Here is a 25,020-nt window from a genome sequence, read left to right as displayed (position 1 = left end):
CCTGGCAGACGCTGTGTGAGGTGCATATACAGGTACATATTATTATTATTATTATTATTATTATTATTATTATTATTATTATTATTATTATTATTAATTGGTTAATCTTTAGTGAGATTCACAGCCTTTGAGGCTGGTTAATAGCTCAGCAGCTCGAGTCCTAACCAAGGACCTAGGAACTGTTAAGGTATCGTCGGAGGATGTAAGCTGTTCCGAGTAAGGTGGTTTTTTTGTAGAGTCAAAATGTTCAAGTCCGGCAAATTTAGAATTTCTAAATAGCGGGGTAGCCCTTTGGGTATTGCTCCAAGGGCTCCAATTACAATCGGGACAACACACGATTTCTTTTTCCACAGTCGCTCAACTTCAATTTGCAAATCCCGGTACTTTGTGATTTTTTCTTGCTGCTTATCTTCAATCCGTGCATCACCAGGTATTGCAATGTCAATGAACCATACTTTTTTCTTTTCAACTATTGTTATGTCAGGTGTGTTGTGGACCAAGTGCCTGTCAGTCTGAATCCTAAAGTCCCACAAGATCTTGAGTTTCTCATTCTCTAAAACTTTCTCAACCTGATGTTCCCAGTGGTTTTTGCTGTACTCAAATCCAAACTTCTGGAACAATTTCCAGTGAATGATTTTAGCAACACGGTCATGGCGTTGTAGGTAGTCAGTTTGTGAAATTTTGCTGCACCCACTGATCAGGTGGTCAACTGTCTCTTCTTTTTCATTGCAGAGGCGGCATTTGCTGTTGGTGGTAACATGTTGAATTTTTGCCTTCATACAGTTTGTGGCTAGGGCTTGTTCTTGAGCTGCCAAAATAAAGCTTTCTGTTTCTTTTTTCAGTACTCCTGATCTTAACCAGTTCCAAGTTAGTTTCTGGTCAGCTTTGCCTTCAATACTTTTCAAGTATTGGCCATGCAGAGCTTTGTGTTTCCAATTTTCAGCTCGCTGCTCAGTTATTATTACATATTATTATTATTATTATTATTATTATTATTATTATTATTATTATTTATTGGTTAATCTTTAGTGAGATTCACAGCCTTTGAGGCTGGTTAATAGCTCAGCAGCTCGAGTCCTAACCAAGGACCTAGGAACTGTTAAGGTATCGTCGGAGGATGTAAGCTGTTCCGAGTAAGGTGGTTTTTTGTAGAGTCAAAATGTTCAAGTCCGGCAAATTTAGAATTTCTAAATAGCGGGGTAACCCTTTGGGGGTTGTTGTTGTTGTTGTTGTTGTTGTTATTATTATTATTATTATTATTATTATTATTATTATTAGTTGAATTTATATGCCGCCCTTCTCCGGAGACTCAGGGCGGCTTACAATGTGTTAAGCAATAGCCTTCATACTTTTGTATATACCTGCTTAGTAGGGCTTTTGCCCCCCCCCCCAGCAGTGTTCTTTTTTATACAAAGTCAGCTTATTGCCCCCACAATCCGGGTCTTCATTTTACCTACCTCGAAAGGGTGGAAGGCTGAGTCAATCTTGATCCTGGTGAGATTTGAACTTGCAGTAATTGCAGGCAGCTGGTGCTAGTTAACAGCACTTTAGTCTGCCGCGCCACCAAGGCTCTTACTGTCTGTCAAATTTCAGCTTACTATTTCTTGCAAAGTTCTGTAAGCTCCCAAGGCTTTTTAATTAGAAATATTAGAGTAGGCGTAATATTGGCTAAATGGCAAACATGCAGTGTGCATAGTCCAACCAACAGCTCTGCACATTCTGTACATTCCCTCCGGCCCTTTATGGGGAATGATAAATATTGTGCATAAAAAAAGAGAAATATGTTTACAGGTAGTCATTGACTTACGACCATTCATTTAAAAACCATTCCAAGTTACGACGGCGTTGAAAAAAGTGACTTGAGACTAGTCCTCACTTGATTGTTGTAGCATGTTTGCAGTAACATCAGTGGTGGGTTTCAAAATTTTTTACTACCGGTTCTGTGGGTATGGCTTGGTGGGAGTGGCATGGCATGGTGACCGTGACCGTGGCTTGGCGAGTGTGGCAGGGGAAGGATACTGTAAAATCTCCATTCTGTCCCCACTCCAGGGGAAGGTTACTGCAAAATCACCACTTCCTCCCGATCAGCTGGGACTTGGGAAGCAGAGAATAGATGGGGGCGGGGCCAGTCAGAATTTTTACTACCAGTTCTCCAAACTACTCAAAATTTCCACTAACAGTTCCCCAGAACCTGCTGAAACCCACCTCTGTGTAACATGGTCAAAATTTGACCACATGAAAACCAGCCTGTATTTAGTACGGTTGTGGCCTCCTGGGGGTCATCTGATCTCCATTTGTGACCTCTCCAGGGAGCTTCCGATGAGTAAAATCAGTGGGGACGCTGGATTTGCTTAACAGCCGTCTGACTTACCTAACAACTGTGGCAAAAAAAAGATTGCAAAATCAGGTGCAGCTCACTTAACAAGCTTAGCAATGGAAGTGCCATCTTAGTTGTGGTCGTAAGTCGAGGACTACCTGTACTTCCCAGTTAACTTCTGTCCCTCTAGGAAGCCTTGATGAATGTGCATATATCTCTGATACATTTTGTCCATAATGCAGGCAGTGTGCAGATTCCCTGGTTAACATATAATCTCCAGGAAATGTAACAACAAATTGCTGCAGGCTGGTTTTTCCGAGAGTGAGCAGGTTATAAATGCAATAAATAAATAATTGGTTTTGCCTCAGGCACAGAAGTAAGAACCACAGTAAACTCTGCAGTCTTTAACCAACCTCCAGCATCTCCTCTACCTCCTCTCATTCAGCTAAATAGCAGAGAAGGAACATCCATGACTACATGTTTCCCCGAAAATAAGACCCTGTCTTATATTTTTTTGAACCCTGAAATAAGCGCTTGGCCTTATTGCCATGCGCTCAAAAGCCCGATTGGGTTTATTATCAGAGGATGCCTTATTTTGGGGGAAACAGGGTAGCACCAGGGGTGAAATGCTCCCGGTTTGGACCGGATTGCCCGATCCGGTAGCGATGGAGGCGGGTGGTTCAGAGAACCGGTAGCAAAAATTCCTGCCCCCCCTCATGCCCAGCTGAGCCGCGCAATCATCAGAGGCTTTTTTTTTTTACTTTTAAAAGCATTTTTTCTACAACCTCTTTGGCCGAAAAGGTTGTAGGAAATAAAATGCCTTTAAAAGCCTCTGACGATCCCAGCTGAGTTGCCTGATCATCAGAGGTTTTTAAAAGCATTCTACAACCTCTTAAGGTTGTAGAAAAAATGCTTTTAAAAGTTAAAAAAATAAAGTTGGCCACGCCCACCCAGTCACATTACCCCCACCACCACCAAGCCAGGCCCACGGAATCGGTAGTAACGAATTTTACATTTCACCACTGGGTAGCACTTTAAAAAAAAAAAACCCTACTGCTTAGGGGTGCCTTGCCTGTCATCTGGACAATGTGCAGAATTTGAACCATCTGAGTGAAGAGATAAGATTTCATCTTTTGTTCCTGAAGCAACAGACCTGATGCTTAGAGGGAGGGGGGACAAGTTTCTTTTTCTGCTCTAATGTCTTAATGTTGTGAAAGGTGGAAGGAAAGATAAGAAGAAGATGACCAGCAGCAATTTGAACGGACTCAGTTACAGTGGCGGCGGGAGCATCGATAAGGGACTAGATCCGTGATGGCGAACCTATGGCACACGTGCCACAGGTGGCACGTGGAGCAATATCTGAGGGCACGCGAGCATTGCCCTAGCTCAGCTCCAGCGCACATGTACGTACCGGCCAGCTAATTTTCTGGCCTTCCGGGCCCACCGTTTCCAGCCTCAGGAGGGCCTCCAGGGGGCTTGGGAAGGCTGTTTTTGCCCTCCCCAGGCTCCAAGAAAGCCTCTGGAGCCTGGGGAGGGCAAAAAACAGGCCTACTGGGCCCATCGTGCCATCGCGTGCCAAAAGTGGGCGGGGCGCGGGGGTGGGGCGCATTGAATTATGGATGTGGGCATGGGAACGCATGACCCCCCCCACTCCCGGCAAACGATGGCAAAAAGATTAGCCATCACTGGCCTAGATAGATCGTCAGGGAGAAAATCTTTCTGTGTGGTTGCTAAGAGTTGGACTGACTTGATGGCACATAATTAATCTGCCAGTCAGTTAGTCAGTCAATCAATTACTCTGCTTAGTTGGTCATCGCAGAAAATAGCTGAGAAGAAGGAGACGGATGGTTTTCATCTGCTGCTTTGCCCCTTTCTTTCCACCTCAGTTGGCCTTTACGGAACAGCTGTGTAGGTGGAAAGAAAGGGGGGGGAAGGAGGAGGATGTGTGTGCCTTTTGTGACTCCATTCTCACACATGCATGCGTGTATCATTTTCATTCAATTCTTTAATATTAATGCACTTCCTACAGCATATCCACTTATTCGCAAACGAGTCAAATTAACCTTGCTCAAAAGCCAGCTCAGCACGCTCTGAAAATCTAGCTGCAAGGTTGGGTTGAGCAACTGGCAATTGCATGTCTTCCCTCCCCCGATGTTGAAGCCATTAGTGTCAGCCTTCCAAGGTAGACCAGACAAGAAACATAACCAGCTGAGGTAATTCTACTTTATTGTAAGGCTATATATTAATGGAATCTTGCAAGTCTGAAAGTACAAATCTCCCAGTGACACTTTTCACAGCCAGATAAGTTTTTTTTAAAAAAATTGATTTATATGCCGCCCTTCTCCGGAGACCCAGGGCGGCTTACAATGCGTTAAGCAATAGCCTTCATACTTTTGTATATTTTTACAAAGTCAGCTTATTGCCCCTACAAACTGGGTCCTCAATTTACCTACCTTAGAAAGGATGGAAGGCTGAGTCAACCTTGAGCCTGGCAAGATTCGAACTTACTAATTGCAGACAGCTGGAGTTAAATTACAACGCATTAGTCTGCTGAGCTATCCATCCAAGTTAGGGAGGATCGTCCCAAAGATGTTTTTCAAAAGGCAACTGGACTTACTTGGTTTTTTTTCCCCCTTGAAAACATTTCCCTTCTCATCCAAGAAGTTTCTTCAGTTCGGTTAGAACTAAAGAAGCTTCCTGGATGAGAAGGGAAATGTTTTCAAGGAAAAAAAACCCAAGGAAGTCCAGTTGCCTTTTGGAAAAGCACCTTTTGGGATAACCATAACTTGGATGATTGAGCATCTCCATAGATTGTTAGGAAGATTCTTTCCGAGTTTCTTTCTCTGTTCATTGTGCAGCTGAGGACTTCCCCACTCTTATCTGTTCATTCCCTAGGCATCATCTCTTTCTCCAACTCCCAAGGTCTTTCCCGCATACCATGACAATTAGAGCTCCCTGAAACCATGATGGCTGAAAACTGACAGCACCACTTTTTATGGTTCTGAATGGAAACTTCATGAAAACTATAGTGTAGACTTAAGAGAGATTTTGAGGTGGAAGTGGGGAAGGGGTGACGTTTAAGGGAGAAGAAGCAATAAACAAGCAGGGCCCTTAACATATTCAGCACCCCAGACACAGGAATATAGCCAGGTTTTTAGGGCCTTCTGAAAGGCTAATAGGATCGTGTCTTTCTGATTTCTGAAGGTTTGGTTAACTTATTCCTAAATAGCTGTTTTTCTTTTTTTTTTTTATTTCGAATTTATATACCGCACCTTCTCCCAAGGGACTCAGGGCAGTGTACAGCCAGATAAAAACATACAATACAAACATTAAAAACAAATAAAAAGATATATATTAATTTGGCCCCAATTTAAAATAACAAACCAATTAAAAATATTTTAAAAATATATTAAATTACCTCATAAATTACCTACATAAATTACCTCAAATACAGATCAACACCCTTTTTTATTTTTAAGCAATATGCACGTGTCTATTCTCTTCTCTGCTTCATTCTACCCACTTCCGTCCTCTTGGCCTTCCACCATCACAATTATGTTACCACTTAATCTCAGCCAGGGTGGATAAAAATCAATGGTGTTTTTAAAAAAAATCAAAAAAATCAGATTTTTTTTATTTAAATCGGATTTTTTTTATTTAAATCAGATTTTTTTGATTTTTATTGAATTTATTTTAATAAAAAACTTTTGAGGTAAAAATCTATCGTAAGATAGTTTTCTATTTAAGATACATAAATAATTTAGTTTATTCAGCATGAAATGGAGCTTAGTTATGTAGCACAAGGCTGTATATTCTGCAACACTGGGACTATCGGTGAGTCAACAGCGGGTCAAAGGAATAGCAGAGATGACAGTTGCTCTTTAAAATGTATGATTTAAATCGAGTTGATTTAAATCAAGTCTTTTTACTAGTTTACATGATTTATATCGACTCAATTTAAATTAAATCCACCCTGATCTCAGCACTTGTCTTCAGGCTAGTAGGCTCCTACCTCTGGCATGGTGGGCTCCTCTTATCTCTTCCTCCTCACAGTCTTTGACTTCTGCATCACTCAGTCTTGGCACCTTTTTGAAAGCTTGTGGTGTCCTCCTTGAGAAGTTCCTCAGTTCCACCACCCCCAAATCTCCCATAGGGAAGATCTATGACCGTGTTTCTCATCCTTGGCCACTTTAAGATGTGCAGACTTCAACTCCCAGAATTCTCCAGGCAGCTGGCTGGGGAACTCTGGGAGCTGAAGTTCGCAGATCTTCAAGTTGCCAAGATTAAGAATTACCAATCTATGCACATGGATGGAATTAGGGCCAGAGGTTTCTCCTACGAGTTCTGGAAGGAAAGCAAACGCAGCCAGCTTGGGGGAATCATATTTTTGAGATCAATGAAGTAATCTTCACTCCCAGATTTCCATTAGATCCTTACATCCAGTAACTTGCACTTATTTAACTACTATGCTGTCTGTTCCCAAAGATTAGAACACCAGGAGCAGATCCTCAAGGCTTCCTCCAGACCCACCTCACTCCACTTTTCCTTTTAACCACCAACAATGGTGGTCAGTAATATGACCTTTTCTCTCTCCTTTTTGATCCCTCGGGTTGAATGAACTGACGTACGTGAACAATTCTTTCCATCCCTCACCCCCGGCCCTCACACCGCCTGCCAGGGCTTTTGGAGGCTGTGAGCCAGAAGTAGAACAATTGGAGCATTGTCTCCATTTTTGCCATGTACAAATTCCTGTCTGTGGCTTCTCTCATTCCAGAATGGAAAGCCCAGAGGTAACTCTAAGGGAAGAAACATGGGGTGAGGGGAACAGTCTGTACCCGTTTTTGTCTGGAAGCCAGATGACCTGATTTTGGCTTGTGCAATTAAAATGAATATATGTATAATGTATTCACACACACATACTGCACGCACACACACATACACAGCCAAACACTTTTTATTGCCTAAATGCAAGCCTAATTAAAAGGTCAGTCTGTACAGGTTGAACAAAGAAACATGACAGATTGAGGGCATGTATATAGGAAGGCAGCCATTGCTGCATTTTCACACAGCGGTAAATGCCCAACTGTTTCAATAAGGGGGGAAAAAGTCTTCGGCTGTGTTATTTTAACATTCACTGAACAAAATTATCTTTGAACTATGGTGCTGGAGAAGACTCCTGCAAGTCCCTTGGACCCCAACGCGATCAAACCGGTCGGTCCTAGAGGAGATCAACCCTGACTGCTCTTTAGAAGGCCAGATCCTGAAGATGAAACTCAAATACTTTGGCCACCTAATGAGAAGGAAGGACTTACTGGAGAAGAGCCTAATGCTGGGAAAGATTGAGGGCAAAAGAAGACGGGGATGACAGAGAATAAGGTGGCTGGATGGAATCACCAAAGCAGTAGGCATGATCTTAAATGGACTCCAGAGGATGGTGGAGGACAGGAAGGCCTTGAGGAACATTGTCCGTGGGGTCGAGATGGGTTGGACACAACTTCACAACTAACAACAACAAAATTATATAGTATTGTATGTGAACATCTGGAGAGCTGGTGTAGAAATAGGTTATATACTGTAGGTAGTCCTCAATTTATCACAATTGAGCCCAACATTTCTCTTTGCTAAGCAAAACAGTTGCTGAGGGAATTTTGCTCCATTTTACGACCTTTCTTGTCACAGTTGTTAAGTAAATCACTGCAGTTCTTAATAGCATGGTTGTAGCAAGTGAATCTGGCTTCCCCGTTGACTTTGCTTGTCAGAAAGTCATAAAAGGTGATGATCACATAACCCCGGGACATTGCAACCGTCATAAATATGAGTCAGTCTAGTTACTGCCTATTATTTGTTCTTGCATCTGGAATTTAGATGTAAACTATAGTACCTCGGAATGTGGACATTCCATCAGGTAATTTGGTAAGAAATTCATCAGCGCTTGGATTACAGCCTAGCTTTTGAAACAACGTGCAAATGGAATTTTCAGGAGAAATGTAACTGTGGTTTCCCCTCCTCTTCCTTTTTCTGCAGCCGAGCGGAAGCCACATCTATTGAGAAGGAGCTGCTAGAAGAGTTTAAATTTGGCCATCAGCAGTTAATTGAGATCTGGGGTCATGCATCTGCCATGGCAGTGACCAAGGTGAGTTCATAGTATCCACGATAGCCAGTGAATGTTTTCCAGATTATCAAATATAATGTAAGGAACCTCATTATCAAGAAACTGCTTCAAAGAATTTCAGTTGGCTGCTGGATAGCTGGACATCTGGATCTAAGTTAGACTTTCCCAACTTCAGCAACTTTAAGATGGGTGGACTTCAACCAGGGGTGGGCTGCTGGGGGGTTCGCAGGGGTTCTGGAGAACCTCTAGCTAAGATTCTGTGCAGTTTGGAGAACCCCCAAATCCCACTCCTGGCTGGCCCCGCCCACCCCTCCCCTCCCAGGAGTCTCCAAATGGCCTGTTTGGATGCAGGTAAGTGCAGGGCGCACACGGAGACTCGGGGAGGGCAAAAAATGGGCCTACCAGAAGTTCGGGAAGGCTGGAAATGGGCCTGTTTCTGGCCTCCAGAGGGCTTCCGGAATCTGGGGAGACCGTTTTTGCCCTCCCGGAGGCTCGAGAAAAACCTCCGGAGCCTGGGGAGGGCAAAAACGCCCCCCCCATGGTGCAGGAGATTGACTAGGCCATGCCCACCATGGCCATGCGCATCCAGCAACCGGGCAGAGAACCCCTTGCTAAAATTTTTGAAGCCCACCCCTGACTTCAACTCCCAGATTTCCCCAGCCAGTCGATCAACTTCCTTTCTGGAAGCTGAAGTCCACATATTTTAAGGGGGAGGTGAGATTGAGAAGCACCAATCAAAGAAACAGCAACAGTGATTTCAGGCCAGGGTGATGGCGGAAATAGCTTTAGGTTTAAGAAGAAAAGTGACTGCATGTAGATAGAAGAGAATATTTGGATTTTTCTGTGGGAATCAATTTTTATTTCTTTACAGGTAGACCTTGACTTATAACCACAATTGGGGTTAGAATTTCCCATTGCTAAGCAAGGCAGTTGTTAATTGAGTTGTTGTGCCTGATTTTACAAGCTTTTTTTGCCAAGATTGTTAAGTGAATCACAGTAGCTGTTAAGTAAATCATGAGATCGTTAAGCAAATCTGTCTTCCCCCATTGACTTTGCTGGTTGGAAGCTGTCTGGGAACGTTACCAATGACAATCATATCCCCAGGATGCAACCATCGTAAATACATGCCATTTCCCAGTGCCCAAATTTTGATCACAAGTCTATGGGAATGCCACAATGGTTGTAAGTGTGAAAACTGGTTGTAAGTCACTTTTTTTTTTTAGTGCTGTTGTAACTTTGAATGGCCATGAAACAAATAGTTGTAAGTTGAGGACTACTTGTGTATCCTCCTAGTTCTGAATCCATGTTCCCTTGCTCTGTGCAATGTTCCTATCCCCTTGGATAAAATGTTCTAAAAATAATCTGAGGACTGGAGGAAACACAAACTGCAATTGCATTTTCCTCAGTTTCATAAAGCAAACAAAGAACACATTAAAAAAGATTTTCAATGACTAATTGAGATTCTAAAACAGGTGCACAAAAAAGGCTTCTGGAATTTTTTTCTGAACCTTTTAGCAGCCGCTGCCGCCGCTGCCGTAAAGAGGCATCTCCAGTTTCCACTGCATTACAAAGCTTCTGCAATCATGTTGCAGTCATGCAATCAAAGCTTCTGCCTACACTTTTCTTTCTAGGATCTAATCAAGGTTTATGCATATACCTTGCCTGTATGTGAGGATCTAATCAAGGCAGGTGTAGCATCAGTGTGGTGTGTGCTTGTGCAATACATGTGCACTGGGAAAGCAAGGTTTGGGCTGCGTTTACTATTTTTTGGTCACATGACTATAAGTGAGAGGGCTTGAAGCGATCAACAAAATCTCAAGCCACTGCTGTCAGAGAGAGGCATTGGTAATTCCTAGACTAGTTCTTAGACTAGTTCTTCCTCAAATTTAGCAACTTTTAAGACCCGTGTCAGGCCTGGAAGCCATCTTTTTTGTTGGATCTTCAGGCCTGCCACCTTTACTACTGTGGGAAACTGGGAGGGAGGAATAGTGTGGAGACAGGGTGATATATAGTCATAATAACATTCCTTTCCAAGAGACTCAAGGACATCTTGCCCTGCACCTGGATGGGTGTGGCTGGGAGGCATCTCCAGTTGGGACGGTGCTCTGATTGGACCATGTGATGGACTTGTGGGTGTTGGGCAGGGACTTGAACTTTCCTTTGGGTGGGGAAAACCTGGAAACTTTCAGATTCGGGTTTTCCCAGATGTGCCAATATGACATCTCTAATAAAATGGAACTTTGAGGAACTTCAGGCCTCGGAGTCTTATTTCGTTGGGCGTGTTTCTTGGAACCCTGACAACATGTGAACTTCAGCTCCCAGAATTCTCCAGCAGGGCATTGACAAGTTGGAGAAACACTGCTCTAGAGCAGGGGTGGGCAACTGTGGCCCTTTTACAACCTGTGGACTTCAACTCCAGAATTCCTGAGACAGCCAAGCTGTCTCAGGAATTCTGGGAGTTGAAGTCCACAGGTTGTAAAAGGGCCACAGTTGCCCACCCCTGCTCTAGACTGATCTACCCCATTTTTAAACTTACTGTTTAAACTGTTTACCCCATTTTTAAACTTACTGTTGCCAGATTTTCCTCCATACAGCAAATCTAGTCCACCTCAGGAGCGGTGGTCAAAAAAGGCAAGATGTCGGTCACAGCAATGTGATGAAGGCCCAGCCCCTTCATATGTTTGCTTGTTTAACCTACTGCACTAGAGAGGTTTTCAGCAGGTTACAATCTGAAGCACAAAACACTGCGAAGAATGTTTATAACCACTGGTAATAATTGAAAGTAAAATCATAATGCAGCCAGTCAAAAAGAAGGTGCCATCTCTAACTCAAAGCGCTTTTTAAAACCTCTGGTTTTTTTTATTTGAGTTTTATTGGGTTTTAACAATTAAACAATTCTTATTCAACTCTTGTGCATGACTGTGACCATTTACATATCATCACACTAATGTTCTCCTATGCTCTATATAATTTTACAAAATCTACTATGTGTTATTTCCCTTTTTTCTATCTTCAATAATACCATTTATCCCATATTACGTAAAAGTCCGAATCCATCTGTCCTTCCAGTTCCAATGTCATTTTTTTTAAAAAATTAGATTTATATGCCGCCCTTCTCCGGAGACTCAGGGCGGCTTACAATGCGCTAAGCAATAGCCTTCATACTTTTGTATATTTTATACAAAGTCAGCTTATTGCCCCCACAAACTGGGTCCTCAATTTACCTACCTTAGAAAGGATGGAAGGCTGAGTCAACCTTGAGCTTGGGGAGATTCGAACTTGCAATAATTGCAGACAGCTGAATGTTAATAACAGGCTTTTAGTCTGTTGAGCTATCCAGGCTCCTAGAGATTTTATCCATCTCGGCGCAATCTAATATCTTTCTAATTATTAAATCTTCGGAGGGTATGTTTGAACTTCTCCAACATTGCGCAAATGTCAATTTTGCCGCCGTTGTCATATGTAGAATAATATATGTTGTTGTTTTTTCATATTTCTTTTTCATTATTCCTAGAAGAAACAATTCTGGTGTATATTATATCTGGAAACCTGTTGCTTCCTGTATCCAACTATGTATTTTCATCCAATATTTTTTTGTTTCGGAGCATAACCACCACGTGTGAAAGAAGATACCTTGCTTTTGTCCACATTTCGAACAATTGGGGTTTAAATATGGATATATTTTTGCCAGTCTAGAGAGTGCCAAGTACCATAAAACCTCTGTTTTTAATCATCTCTTGAAGCCTACAAAGTAAGGGTTATTGGATTTTGGAGGGAGAGGCAGGGAAAGCTGTAGTCTTGACCCTGTCAGAGAATGACAATGTGTTGTTTTTTTCTGTACAGGATACAGAAACTGGGAGAACAAAATTGGAGGATACGTAGCACTGGCAAAATTGTCAGTTTATATATCCATAACAGAAGCTAACTCAATTTAAGCATGAATAGCTCCCATGGATGCAACACAGAGCAAGACAAATTGAGACATTTGGAGCATGATTTCTAGGAAGACAGTCGTGATGAGACCAATAAAAAATAATAGATGACATGATTTAAACAGATATTAGCTGCAACCCACAGCGCTCAATGCCCATTGCAAAGTACAAATATTTAGGTCAGCGGTTGGGAAACAAATGGAAGGGAAGGGAAGACAGCATCACTACAGAAACCTATTTTAAAAAATCAGAAAAAATTGCTGTAATCTTTCAGGGAAAAAAAGATGTATTGGGAAACTGCTACAGGTAGTCCTCTACATACAGTCATTCATATAGTGACCATTCAAAGTCACAACCCCACTGAAGAAAGTGACTTATTACTATTCTTCATATTTTACAACTGTTGCAGCATCCTCATGGTCACGTGATCAAATTCAGTTGCTTGGCAACTGGCATTTATTTATGATGTTCCCAGGATCATGTGATCACTTTTTGGGACCCTCTGACAAGCAAAGTCAATAGGGAAGCAAGATTCACTGTTACTAACTTAACAACTGCAGTGATTCACTTAACAACTGTGGCAAGGAAGGTCGTAAAATGGGGCAAAACGAATTTAACAACTGTCTCACTTAGCAACAGAAATTTGGGGCTCAGTTGTGGTCGTAAGTCAAGCCAAGCGTCCAACTTTTGATCACATAACCGCACAAACACTGCTATGGTTGTAAGTGTGAAAAACAGTCATAAGTCACTTCAAATGGTCGATAAACGAATGGTTATAAATTGAGGATTACCTGGTATCCAGTCAGCATTGCAATAGCATCATCTGTGTAGCCAGGACTGGAGAATGTATAACAGGGTATCATCATTTATTTAATGGCATAATTCAATTTGTTATACTTCCTGATTCCCAACGACACTGGGAGACTTTTTCTCAATTTAATGAACTTCTTTCATCCACTAAGTTGAAGAAATATATTATGTAGTTTGTGTGCTGTGAACTGTGTTGGAATTCTGCCCTCTTCCTGATCTAAGCTTTATTTTTAGGAACACTGTGAACCTGAACAATCTTCTTCTTTTCTTCTTCTTTTTTTTTTTTTTTGCTTGTCCACCTTCACTTGCTAGATTTTGTTTGTTTGTTTGTTTCAGGTTTTCCCCAGGCAGTCTCTCTCAAAGAAGCAGCCGACACTATTGGTGATTTGTGGTTGTGAACAGAATGGGGCAATTGGCCTAGTATGTGCCCGGCATTTGCGTGTATTTGTAAGTATCCAACTAACTCTGAATGCTGTGGGGATGGGCCATCTTTAGATCATGGAACTGATTTATTTATATCTTGCCTTTATTATTTTTATAAATAACTCAAGGTGGCGAACAGACCTATATATTGTCCTCCTTGTTCAGCCCCAACTATGGACCCCAAAGAACGCAGCACACACATAGTCCATACAAACCTTAGTTTACTAATTAAGGACTACTAATGAGCTTTCTTAGTAGTTGTTCGAACACAAGTACAGTTGAAATCAGTCTTTTCTGAACAAGAGCTGTTAATTTAACTTCATTAACAGCCGACAAGCATCCAAAGAATAATAACTCAATTCTGAGGCACAGTATTTCAGATAACAATAATCTTACTGTGGTTGGCAGAATGCCCAGAAGCAATTTGCAGGAAAACTGACAAGAGAGAAATAAGAGCCGATAAAATGTTTCTGGAATCAAAACGCGAAGGAATATAAATGAAGTTGTTTTCTGCAAATTGCATCCTTAAATAGGCTAGGGGAGTGGCCAATTAGCCCCAAGCCTTATTCTTGAGACCTCCTCCTGAGGAGCCACTCCTGCCTTTTAACAGCTTTGCGCGCTCGTGCATCGAGAAGAGGCTCCTCTTCTTCCTCTTCACTTATGGGAGCTTCTGGAGGTTCTGAAGGCCCTGGCTGAATCTCCACCTCTGGCACCACATCTTCTCCAGTCTCCTCATTGTCTGACTCGAGTGCCAGCTGCACAGGCTGCTGGTGCAGCACCACACCAGCCTCCTTGCTGTCGGAATCAGCTACTAGCTGCACAGGCTGCTGATGGGCCACAACACTCCTTCCTCCTGACAAAAACCCTGCAAGGTGGGTCTGAGAGAGAGTGACTGGCCCAAGGTCATCCAGTTGGCTTTCATGCCTAAGACGGAACTAGAACTCACAGTCTCCTGGTGATTGGCCCAAAGGCAGCCAGAAAGCTTTGTTGCCTGAGGTGGTACTAGAACTTACAGTCTCCTGGTTTCTAGCCTGGTTCCTTCATCAATAGACCAGTGAACGAATGGCTGCTGCCAAAGAGCATAGGTCTTGCCTTGCACAAGCTCAGGGAATTGATAGATTGGCTGTCCCCTTTGTAGACTATTTGCAAACAGTTCCCTTGGCCAAGTTTCTGCCCCACTAACTTGAGCTTTTTTAAACACAGATTCTTCCAATCAAGACTCCCTCCAAAGTCCTTTATCTCCAGTTATCTGCATTAAAGGCAACAATGCCACCGAGAAAGCTTGTCCAAGGCTTTCTGAATACTGTAGCAAACTTTGTAACTTGTTCAATGGCAAACATTTCTCACCCATCAGCAGGATTGCTACTATCTTGATGTCCATATACTGTATTCAGGGCCACCAAACATGATACATTCATTTTAATCATACATATTTTTCCTTAAAAACTACTGTATATTTGTACAGTTGCTATTAAGTCAAGAATTGTATCATATAATTCAGTGATTTGGCAATTGAATAGATCACTGTGTTCCCGTGCATTTAGTAACTCCAGAAGTGCAGAATTAGATTTATTTAATAAGAATAAGTATTAAACAAATGTTCCTGCCATCCTTCACAAGATTTAAAAATATATTTTAAACTGACAGATTTACAAAATTTGGATTACAGAATTTCTGAAGAACACCACCAACTTCCAATTGTTGGAAGAAATGTCCATCTGGGTTCAGTTCCAAGTGGGGAAAAAAGACCCTGGATTCATGGAAGTTGCTTGGAAAGAAGGTTTATTGATGAACAGGATCACATGGCTTGAAATCCTGGGCAGAAAAGGGCAGAGATGCTGAGAGTGCCTGGGTTTTATACCCTCTGTTGGGCTTTGAATTTGAGCTTGCATTCTGATTGGTTGTCAGACTCCCATGGGGCCATGCAGGGATAACTTTGTAGGTTGTGTTTTTTGAGTCCCAGGCTTGGTTGACTTTTACTGAGTGATGATATAATGAAAGGGCTTTGGGCAATTCCTACTATGGCTCTGCCTGAAGGAGGTAGGTGTTTGTTATGTAGAATAGACTGGCCCAGGTTTTAATGGCCCATTGACAAAGGTGGAGGGGATGAGTTTCTGCCTCCCTTTTAGGGGAAATATTCTGTCCTTTTAATATTTCCTACAAATATCTCATTTTCCTAGGAGAGGGGTGGGTGCTAACTTCCTACACTAGCTTTAAATGTCTTTACAGAATCTTATTTTCTGAGGTAAAGAGGTCTTCTTCTCTGCATTAAGGACCCAGATATATTTCAGAATCTATCACATAGATTTTGGATCATTGGATTAAAACCAACATGAGATTTTCAGGGTTTTATGTAACTGATAAAAAGTCCTGGAAATGAACTTCTGAACCTCTACCATGCCACCAATTACAAATTTTTAATGTGACACAAAGAAAAAAAAAATACACATGGAAACCAGCGTAAAATAATATCAGTTAAAGCAAATTTTGTTTTTCTTGTGGTCCCCTCTCACTTTCTGCTACTCTTTCTCCAAGTATTAACTAATCCATTTCCTGATTACATTTATGAGATTAGCCCTTCTTACATTTATGACATTAGCATTTAGATCAGTGTTTCCCAACCTTGGTGACTTTAAAACAAATAGAGTTCAACTCCCAGAATACCCTAGCCAACATGGCTGGCTGAGGAATTCTGAAATTCTTGATGTCCGCTAGTCTTAAACTTGCTAAGATTGAAACACCCTGGTTTAGATACTACCACCTACCAGGACTGGCATTCTTAATATATATTTCTATCATCAGAGTATTGATAAACTCATCTATCAACACAAAGCTTTGTTGATAGATAAGCAGTTATTATCAGGGGTGGGCTTCAAAACTTTTAGCAAGGGGATCTCTATTCAGTTGCTAGGTGGGTGTGGCCATGATGGGTGTGGCCTAATCAGCCTCCTGCACCACAGTGGGGCGGGGGGAGGCGTTTTTGCCCTCTCTGGGCTCTAGAGGTTTTTCTCGAGCCTCCGGGAGGGTGAAAATGGCCTCCCCAGGCTCTGGAGCCCCTCTGGAGGCTGGAAATGGGCCCATTTCTGGCCTTCCCAAACTTCCGATAGACCCATTTTTCATCTTCCCGGAGGCTCCACACGCACCCTGCACTTACCTGCATCCAAAACGGGCCGCGTGGGGACTCCTGGGAGGGGAGGGGAGGGGAGGGGTGGGCGGGGCCAGCCAGGAGTGGGATTTGTGGGTTCTCTGAACTGCACAGAATCTTAGCTAGAGGTTCTCCCAAACCCCTGCGAACCCCCAGCAGCCCACCTCTGGTTATTATATCTCTTTGAGATAAACTAAAGAGAATTTCCCAATAGCAGTTTGTAACTCTTCTTTCATTATTTCCTCACCTATGTTCTCTTCCGTGTCCTGCCTCTGGAATTTTAATTTAATTGGAGTGATTTCTGGGATTAAACACATTCACATTAGCTTTGGTTATAAGCAGGGAAGTGATTGCCCTTGATGCTTATCTACAGTCATCTCTTGTTTTCTCTTCCAGGAATACGAGCCGACCATTTTCTATCCCAAAAAGTCGTCTAATCCTCTCTACAGAGATTTCACCACGCAGTGTGAAAAGATCGACATTCCTTTCCTTTCCTACCTGCCAACAGAGGTAAGGCGAGATGCTTAATCGCATTTGGGAAAGGAAGCCGATTACAGTAAAAATCCTTTTATTTCCAGCTTTCACACGTATTAATGTTTCCATCCCACCTTCAGAACTATGTGGGCAGAGACTTATTGTATTTTTCGGACTATAAAACGCACCGGACAGTGGTGGGTTGCCCCCGGTAAAACTGACCGTGACATCATCAGAATCGATCTGTGCATGTGGTCCCGTTGTGAACTGGTAGTAAAGGTAAATAGAACCCACCCCTGGCATCGGAGTATAAGACGCACCAAGATTTTGAAGAGGTAAACAAGAAAAAAAAGTTTTTGCCCTCCTCAGCCCCCAGGAGCACTCTGCAGGCCTCCCATACCCTCTGCGTGTTCCATTTTTGCGAAAAACGGACCCATTTATGGCCTCCCCAACCCCCCATGCATCACGTTTTTGCCCTCCCCGGCCCCCAGGAGCACTCTGCAAGCCTCTCAAACCCTCTGCAGACCCCGTTTTTGCAAAAAACAGGCCTGTTTTTGGCGAAAACGGGACGTGCGGGGTGGGGTTTCAGGAAGCCAAAAATGGCTGTATTTGGTGTATAAGATGCACCAACATTTCCACCCTCTTTTAGGGGGGAAAAGGTGTGTCTTATACTCTGAAAAGCACGGTACATTTTAGCATCTCAGCTAGCACAGGCAGTCTTCGACTTACAAAAATTTGTTTAGGGACCGTTTAGAGCTACAACAGCAATGAAAAAAGATGACTTAACGACCATTTTTCACACCACCGTGGCAGCATCCCCATGGTCACGTGATCAAAATTTGGATGCTTGGCAACTGACTTGTATTTATGACAGTTGCAATGTGCCGTGATCACACGATCACCTTTTGAGACCTGACAAGCAAAGTCCATGGGGAAGCCAGATTCACTTAGCAACCATTTTACTAACTTAAACAACTGCAGTGATTCACTTAACAACTGCGGCAAGAAAAGTTGTAAAACAGGGCACACCTCCGTTAATAATTGTCTTGCTTAGCAACAAAAATTTGGGGCTCAATTGTGGTCATAAGTCAAGGACTACCTATAAAATGATCTAGATGTCTTTTTCAAAAGAACCACAGTTAGCTGCCCTTCTGTTTAGAAGGAGGTTAGGATGGATATCTCACCAGCTTTTGACCTCTGGATGTGTTTGGCTACAGTTCCCATAATCCTGTAGATGAAAGCTATGCAAATAAGCAGGGTGGATTTGATTTAAATCGAGTTGATTTAAATCACTAGTAAAAAGGCTTGATTTAAATCAACTCGATTTAAATCATAATTTTTAAAGAGCAACTGTCATCTCTGCTACTCCTTTGACCCGCTGTTGACTCACCGATAGTCCCAGTGTTGCAGAATATACAGCCTTGTGCTACATAACTAAGCTCCATTTCATGCTGAATAAACTAAATTATTTATGTATCTTAAATAGAAAACTACCTTACGATAGATTTTTAGCCCAAAAGTTTTTTATTAAAATAAATGCGATAAAAATAAAAAAAATCCGATTTAAATAAAAAAAATCCGATTTAAATAAAAAAAATCTGATTTTTTTGATTTTTTTAAAAAAATCATTGATTTTTATCCACCCTGAAAATAAGTCATAGTTGAAACACCAGATTGGGGAGGTACAGTATGTTTCTCTCTTTCTGTGTATAGTAGGAGCTCGTTATCTTAATTATCTATCCTTCCTGAGCCATCATTTCCACCTCTATCTGCAGTTTTCATGTGATTTGAATTTGAGGTTGACTCAAGAGTGTTTTGGTTATATTTTAGCATTGATTGCACATGTTTGATTCCCCCAAAGTATGGTGCCCACCTCAGCGCAATCATTCGTATGATGCCATCGTTGCTGTTTCAATGCATATTTCTGCATCGTTGAATCTATACTGCAGAGCACACTGTGAAATATGGGAGAAATACTTGAAAAGGGATTTCAAGAGAACTCTTAGCTTTCACCTCCATAATTAGTTTTATAAGTATTAAAGGATAAACACAGATAATCTAGTTATTATGATTATTCTGGGTTCTCAGTAATTCATCCGATTAAATCATTCTCAACATTTCTTTCTCTACATTTAATAAGGATATCATTTTACCCTATTAACAATGATAAGTTTATCCTTGTAGTACAGTGGTCTAAAGCACCCTGTTATTAAGACCAGCTGCCTGCAATTACTGCAGGTTCGAATCTCGCCAAGGCTCAAGGTTGACTCAGCCTTCCATCCTTTCTAAGGTAGGTAAAATGAGGACCCAGATTGTAGGGACAATAAGCTGACTTTGTATAAAATATACAAAAAGTATGAAGGCTATTGCTTAGCACATTGTAAGCCGCCCTGAGTCTCCGGAGAAGGGCAGCATATAAATCAAATTTTTTAAAAAAGTTGGCAGAACTTTGGAGGTCTTTGGGGGGGCCCTCGGCAGGCGAGGGATGGGATACGTGATTTAAATTATACATGCTTGGATTATATTTGAATTGTTTTCTTAGGGAAGGCAGTTGCAAATGTTTCTGATGAATTAGAAAAAGGTTTTAATACTTCTGCTAATGGCTTACATGGAGGTTGAAGGCATTGACAGTGCTGGTTGTATGGTTTTGGATGGTTTTCTGGAGTGTGCAATCTAGTAAATTCCTCCTGTTGGGTACAGATGCATGAGGATAATAAGGCTGAAACTGATATTAATATGCTGTTCAGTATACCTACTCTTTTATGCACGACAGCACAACACATCAGCAGTACAAGTACTCCTTATTTAGCAAAGGCCTTGTTTAGTGATTGTTCACAGTTACAACATGATGAAAAATAATTTTGAGACCAGTCCTTGAATGACTACCATTGCAGATCTGTAACGCACCCCTTTTTTTGAACTATTACCATCTGGCAAATGGTACCGGACAATAAAAACAAGGACAAATAGGCTGAAAAACAGCTTCTATCCCAGAGCAGTAACTATATTGAATTCTACTCTATAGTGCAATATTAATGCAAATAACAGGAGTTTTCAATTCAATTGCATAGAATGTGAAGGATGTGTGTTTTTGTTTTATTTTTTTTTTAATGTATAATGCACACTGAAGATGGCATTTAATTTCGTTGTACGAGGTGCAATGACAAAGTAAAGTAAACTACACTAAAGCAAAGGAAAGCTGAAATAAGATCATAAGCACAGTTGGCTTTTTCAAAAGACAACTGGACTGTTTTTTCATGAGGAAGACATTTCGCTTCTCATCCAAGAAGCTTCATTAGTTCTGGCAGGATGGTGGAGGCGATGGAAGGATTAGTTCTATTAAGATGGACCGGGGTAGGGAAAGATCATATTTCTTTGCAGTCATCTGGTTGTTAGTACTCTCCCTGGGAGCTCCTGAGGCAGTCCAGTTGCCTTTTGAAAAAGGACCTTTTAGACATCCTATGACCCGGATGACTGAGAATCTGGTCTACAGACATTAAGCACAGTTGTGGTTTCTCTTCGTGACTGTTTTGCTTAATGATCCAGTTGCCTGTGCCTATTGTGGTTGCTAAATGAGGACTACCTATAATGATTCTGATCTAGCATGATCTAATAATCTATACCTGATTCCTCTTAAAGTTGAAAAATATTTCTTGATACCAGAGTTATCTCTGATTTAGATTTTAATTCCATATATGTATTTTACACGAAGTTCTTTTTGTACCTAAGTTGGTCTCACCTGTAGGTCATCATTGGTCCAGATCTGCTGGGGAAAGGACCATTATAGAAAGCCTTCTTGACGTTAGCATGCCTCTACTTCTTCTTCTTCTTTTTCAAGTTTTTTATTTTATTTTATCCATACCATACATATTTTGTGGGCAGTGTATTGACTGGGTCAATATCCTTTTTAAACAATGTTAACAATAATAATACAAATAAGTATACATAGTCCTAATCTTCCAACTTCACCAATACTATTCTCTCTTTATAATTCTTTATCGTTTTTTCCCATTAATACATTTAAACTTAAATAACATTTCTTTGCACCATTTATTTGTTATCCCCTACTAAGTCACTAATATTTAATATTTAGAAATTACTCATTACTCCACCATAATTTTGATATCCCAAATGTCAAGGACTACTAATAAAGCCAAATATTAACGAAATGTAATCAATCCCAGGATTATGTCTTAAAATCCCCACAATTTCTAATCCTTAAAAGTTTGAATTCACAATATCTTTTAACACACTGTTAATCTCATAAACGTCCATCTTTTAACCTTAGCTTATTTTTAATTATAATATAATGCCTCTACTTCTCATGAACTTGAATTTTATGGGACCAGTAAAAAGAGGGAGAATGTGCTGGAAACAAATGAATATTATACAAATCGTATGGGATTTTAGCAACAGTAGAGAATTTTCATGACCTATTTTGCTCTGAGTAAGCTTTGTATTCTATTGCTCTCTAGATAATTTGTTAATTGCTCTGCATTCTTTGAAGAAATGGATGCCTTTTGTGAGAGGTATCCAGACGTGAGGATGTATAGCAGTTGCTTTCTTATCTTTTCTCTTTCTGCTATTAATTCAGGGTTATTATGTTAGCCTGACTGGTTCCTTTATGCTGCGCTGTGGTTAAGCCAGCACGTTCAATATTTATGCTACTGAAAAGTGTAAAATCGAAACCCATCCATTTTTAATGGGTATTTGTGATATGTGAGCCTATGTCCCTGTATACATTTGTGAGTTATATGATTTATCACTTAATTTTTATTTTTATTTATGTATTTAGAGAATTTACAGTGGTGGCCAAAATTGTGGAAACCTTTTGGGAAAAGTGTATTTTGGAGGTTTGATGGCTAATTACACCACTTTTTTTTTTGGAGTTTCAAGATAATCATATTCCACTGCTGGAATGGCCTGGGAATAGCCCAGACCTTAACCCAATTGAAAATCTATGGAGCTGACTAAAGAAACTTGTTCGTCAGAAGCGACCTAGCAATAAAACCCAGTTAATAGAAGCAATCATTCAATCTTGGTTTCACATTAGAACAGCTGCAGAACTAAAAGACTTGGTTCACTCCATGGGAAGACGTTGTAAGGCCGTAATTCATGCTAAAGGTTACCCAACTATTAACTGACATGATAATTTTTGTATATCTCATTTTTTCTATGGTGATAATTTTTGTATATCTCGATTTTTCTACGTATTTCACTTTTCTTCTTTATATTGTAACTGCTATTCTAATAGCAAATCCTTCATAAAAGTTATTGCATTACATTCTTGATTAAATTATCTTTCCATTAATATATTATTTTATTATACTACTAAAAACAAGTGGTGTTATTAGCTAGTTCTAGAAAATACACTTTTCCCAAAAGGTTTCTACAATTTTGGCCACTGCTGTATATGACCGCCCACTCACTCTCAGTTTTAATGTTGAGTTAATGTGTTTAAAACTTTTTTATGTCTTCTAAGAAATGCACACGGATATAAATCTATGTTATAAACATTGCATTCATTCTGTTATATATTATTTTGCAAGCTATTGTTTTTCCTGATGCTTATTGATTGTTTCCAATAATTGGTAAAATCATGTCCATTTAGGGCCTGAAATTTTATTATGCATCGAAAACAACCAAAACGAGCTAAGGAAATCCTTATCATTTCTTTGCATCTCCGTGCAAATATGGCACTTCCTTGAAAAATTTTGCCTGGGTAACCCAGAGTGGGATGGAGCCCATCAAGTGGCTTGTTTGACTGATTACTATCACCAAGGGGATGGCAGCAGAGGTGGTATTCAGCAGGTTCTGACCAGTTCTGGAGAACCGGTAGCGGAAATTTTGAGTAGTTCGGAGAACCGGTAAATACCACCTCTGACTGGCCCCGTCCCCATCTATTCTCTGCCTCCTGACTCCCAGCTGAACGGGAGGAAATGGGGATTTTGCAGTAACCTTCCCCTGGAGTGGGGAGGGAATGGAGATTTTACAGTATCCTTCCCCTGCCATGCCCACCAAGCCACGCCCACCAAGCCATGCTCACAGAACCGGCAGTATAAAATTTTGAATCCCACCACTGGATGGCAGATTATTGATTTTAAGGTTGCAAACTGGGATTTTATTTTTTGTAAGCTCTCCAGAGTCACCAAGAGTGAGTCGGCTGTGATATAAATTTTCTAAACAAATAAACAATTTTATGTGGCTTTCACTCAATACTTCTATTTCATCTTACAAACAAATCAGAGCCCAACCAGCTTCTTCAAATCATGTTTTCTAATACAGCTGCTCCTGCCTTCTTGGAAAGAAACTTCAGGAGAAATGAGTTTGGCTGGATTTCGGTTGAAGCTTTCCAAAAGCATTATCCTCTAAATTATTCCTGGATTCTAAAGTTTTCCTAATTTCAGTATGGATAGAGGCGGGGGGGGGGGAAGTAATTTTTTAAAAAGGTTTTGGCTTTGCAATTTGACTTCACCTCATGAAATTGAAGTTCCTTTCGTCAATCTTGCGGTATAGAAGCCACCCAGAAGTCAAGTGAAAAACAAAAAGTTTTGTGAGAATACAAAGATCTTAAATAAAAGCTTACAACTGAAACTCTAGTGGTAAATATAAGACGGGGCCATGCAAAACATTTGCTCTGTTTTTACCTCTTTTCCAAAGAGAGCTTCTGCTAAATATCCACGCCATTTAATTTATCACACTGGTTTCACTCATTGACAAGCTACTTTGATTATTATGCATTTCCCTGTTCATTTCTTCATTAGATTTATGTCCAATTTTCCTCTCAAGAGTTCGAAGCAGAGTACAATGACCAAGTTTTTCTGCATGTAAGGCTATTTGAGCTAAGTAATTAATGAAGGGCCTACAACAGCTGTGTTTTTCAACCTGGGCAACTTTAAGATGTACAGACTTCAATTCCCAGAATTCTGGAACTTGAAGTCTATGCATCTTAAAGTTGCCAAAGTTGAAAAACACTGGACACAGAGCTATCCGAGATAATCAGGAATCACAGATGTTCTCTTCATTCAGAGATGCTATTTCCTGCACTTTGTGGATGCATTTGGTCAAGTTACATTTTGTCTTCAGATAGTGCAGAAGAATTCAAGATATTTGGGGTAATGAGCTGTCAGAGTCTCCCTTCCACGGGAGATGTTACAATGCAAATAGTACATATGTGAATACCACAGCCCAAGAGAGAGATTCAGGTTTGGCTTGGTGATGATATCCCTGAGCAAATTAAATCTGATGAAGGCTAAACGGCAATATCAGAATTTATTTGTCACTTAGTTAGTGTAACACAATATAAAGGTAAGGAACAAACAGAAACAGATATTAAGCTTCCTGCGCAAAGGGCTAAATATAAAACTGGATGCATTTTAAAAATTCAAAACCTGCACAATGAATTCTGAGTAAGCTTGTTTCATTTTGGAAATAATAAGGAAACCTTTGGAAAGCTAATATAGCATTGAATGCAATTTTTCCCTTTCCTTCTGGCAGGTTCAGCTAATCAGTGATGCATACAACCTGGTAGTTGACGCCATGCTTGGCGTAGAAGACAGCCTGGGGGAACTGTCAGAGCCCTACTGCACAATCTTGGCAACGCTCAAACAAATTCGGATTCCTCTCGTCAGCCTGGATGTCCCATCAGGTGTGTAGATGAGAACTCTGATCTCCCCTTGCTCCTCTGCCCACACTTGGAATAGTGCATCCAGTTTTGGTCGCCACGATGTAAAAAAGATGTTGAGACTCTAGAAAGAGTGCAGAGAAGAGCAACAAAGATGATTAGGGGACTGGAGGCTAAAACATA

General features: G+C 40.9%; 1 protein-coding gene across 1 annotated transcript in view; it reads left to right on the top strand.

Annotated features, from left to right (window-relative positions):
• The window catches only part of YJEFN3 (YjeF N-terminal domain containing 3), a 37,047-nt gene that overhangs the window by 4,280 nt on the left and 7,747 nt on the right, over positions 1-25,020 (top strand). The window contains exons 2-5 of the mRNA XM_034437670.3: positions 8,342-8,450; positions 13,508-13,618; positions 17,136-17,249; positions 24,711-24,861. Coding sequence (XP_034293561.2) covers positions 8,342-8,450; positions 13,508-13,618; positions 17,136-17,249; positions 24,711-24,861 — 485 coding nt within the window. The remainder of the gene's footprint in view (positions 1-8,341; positions 8,451-13,507; positions 13,619-17,135; positions 17,250-24,710; positions 24,862-25,020) is intronic.

The sequence above is a fragment of the Pantherophis guttatus genome, chromosome 1 (assembly GCF_059756535.1).
Source record: "Pantherophis guttatus breed Tessera chromosome 1, ASM5975653v1, whole genome shotgun sequence".
In the NCBI taxonomy this organism is placed as follows: Eukaryota; Metazoa; Chordata; class Lepidosauria; order Squamata; family Colubridae; genus Pantherophis; species Pantherophis guttatus.
The sequence above is the reverse complement of the archived record's forward strand: the minus strand, read 5'-3'. Positions and strand labels throughout refer to the sequence as shown.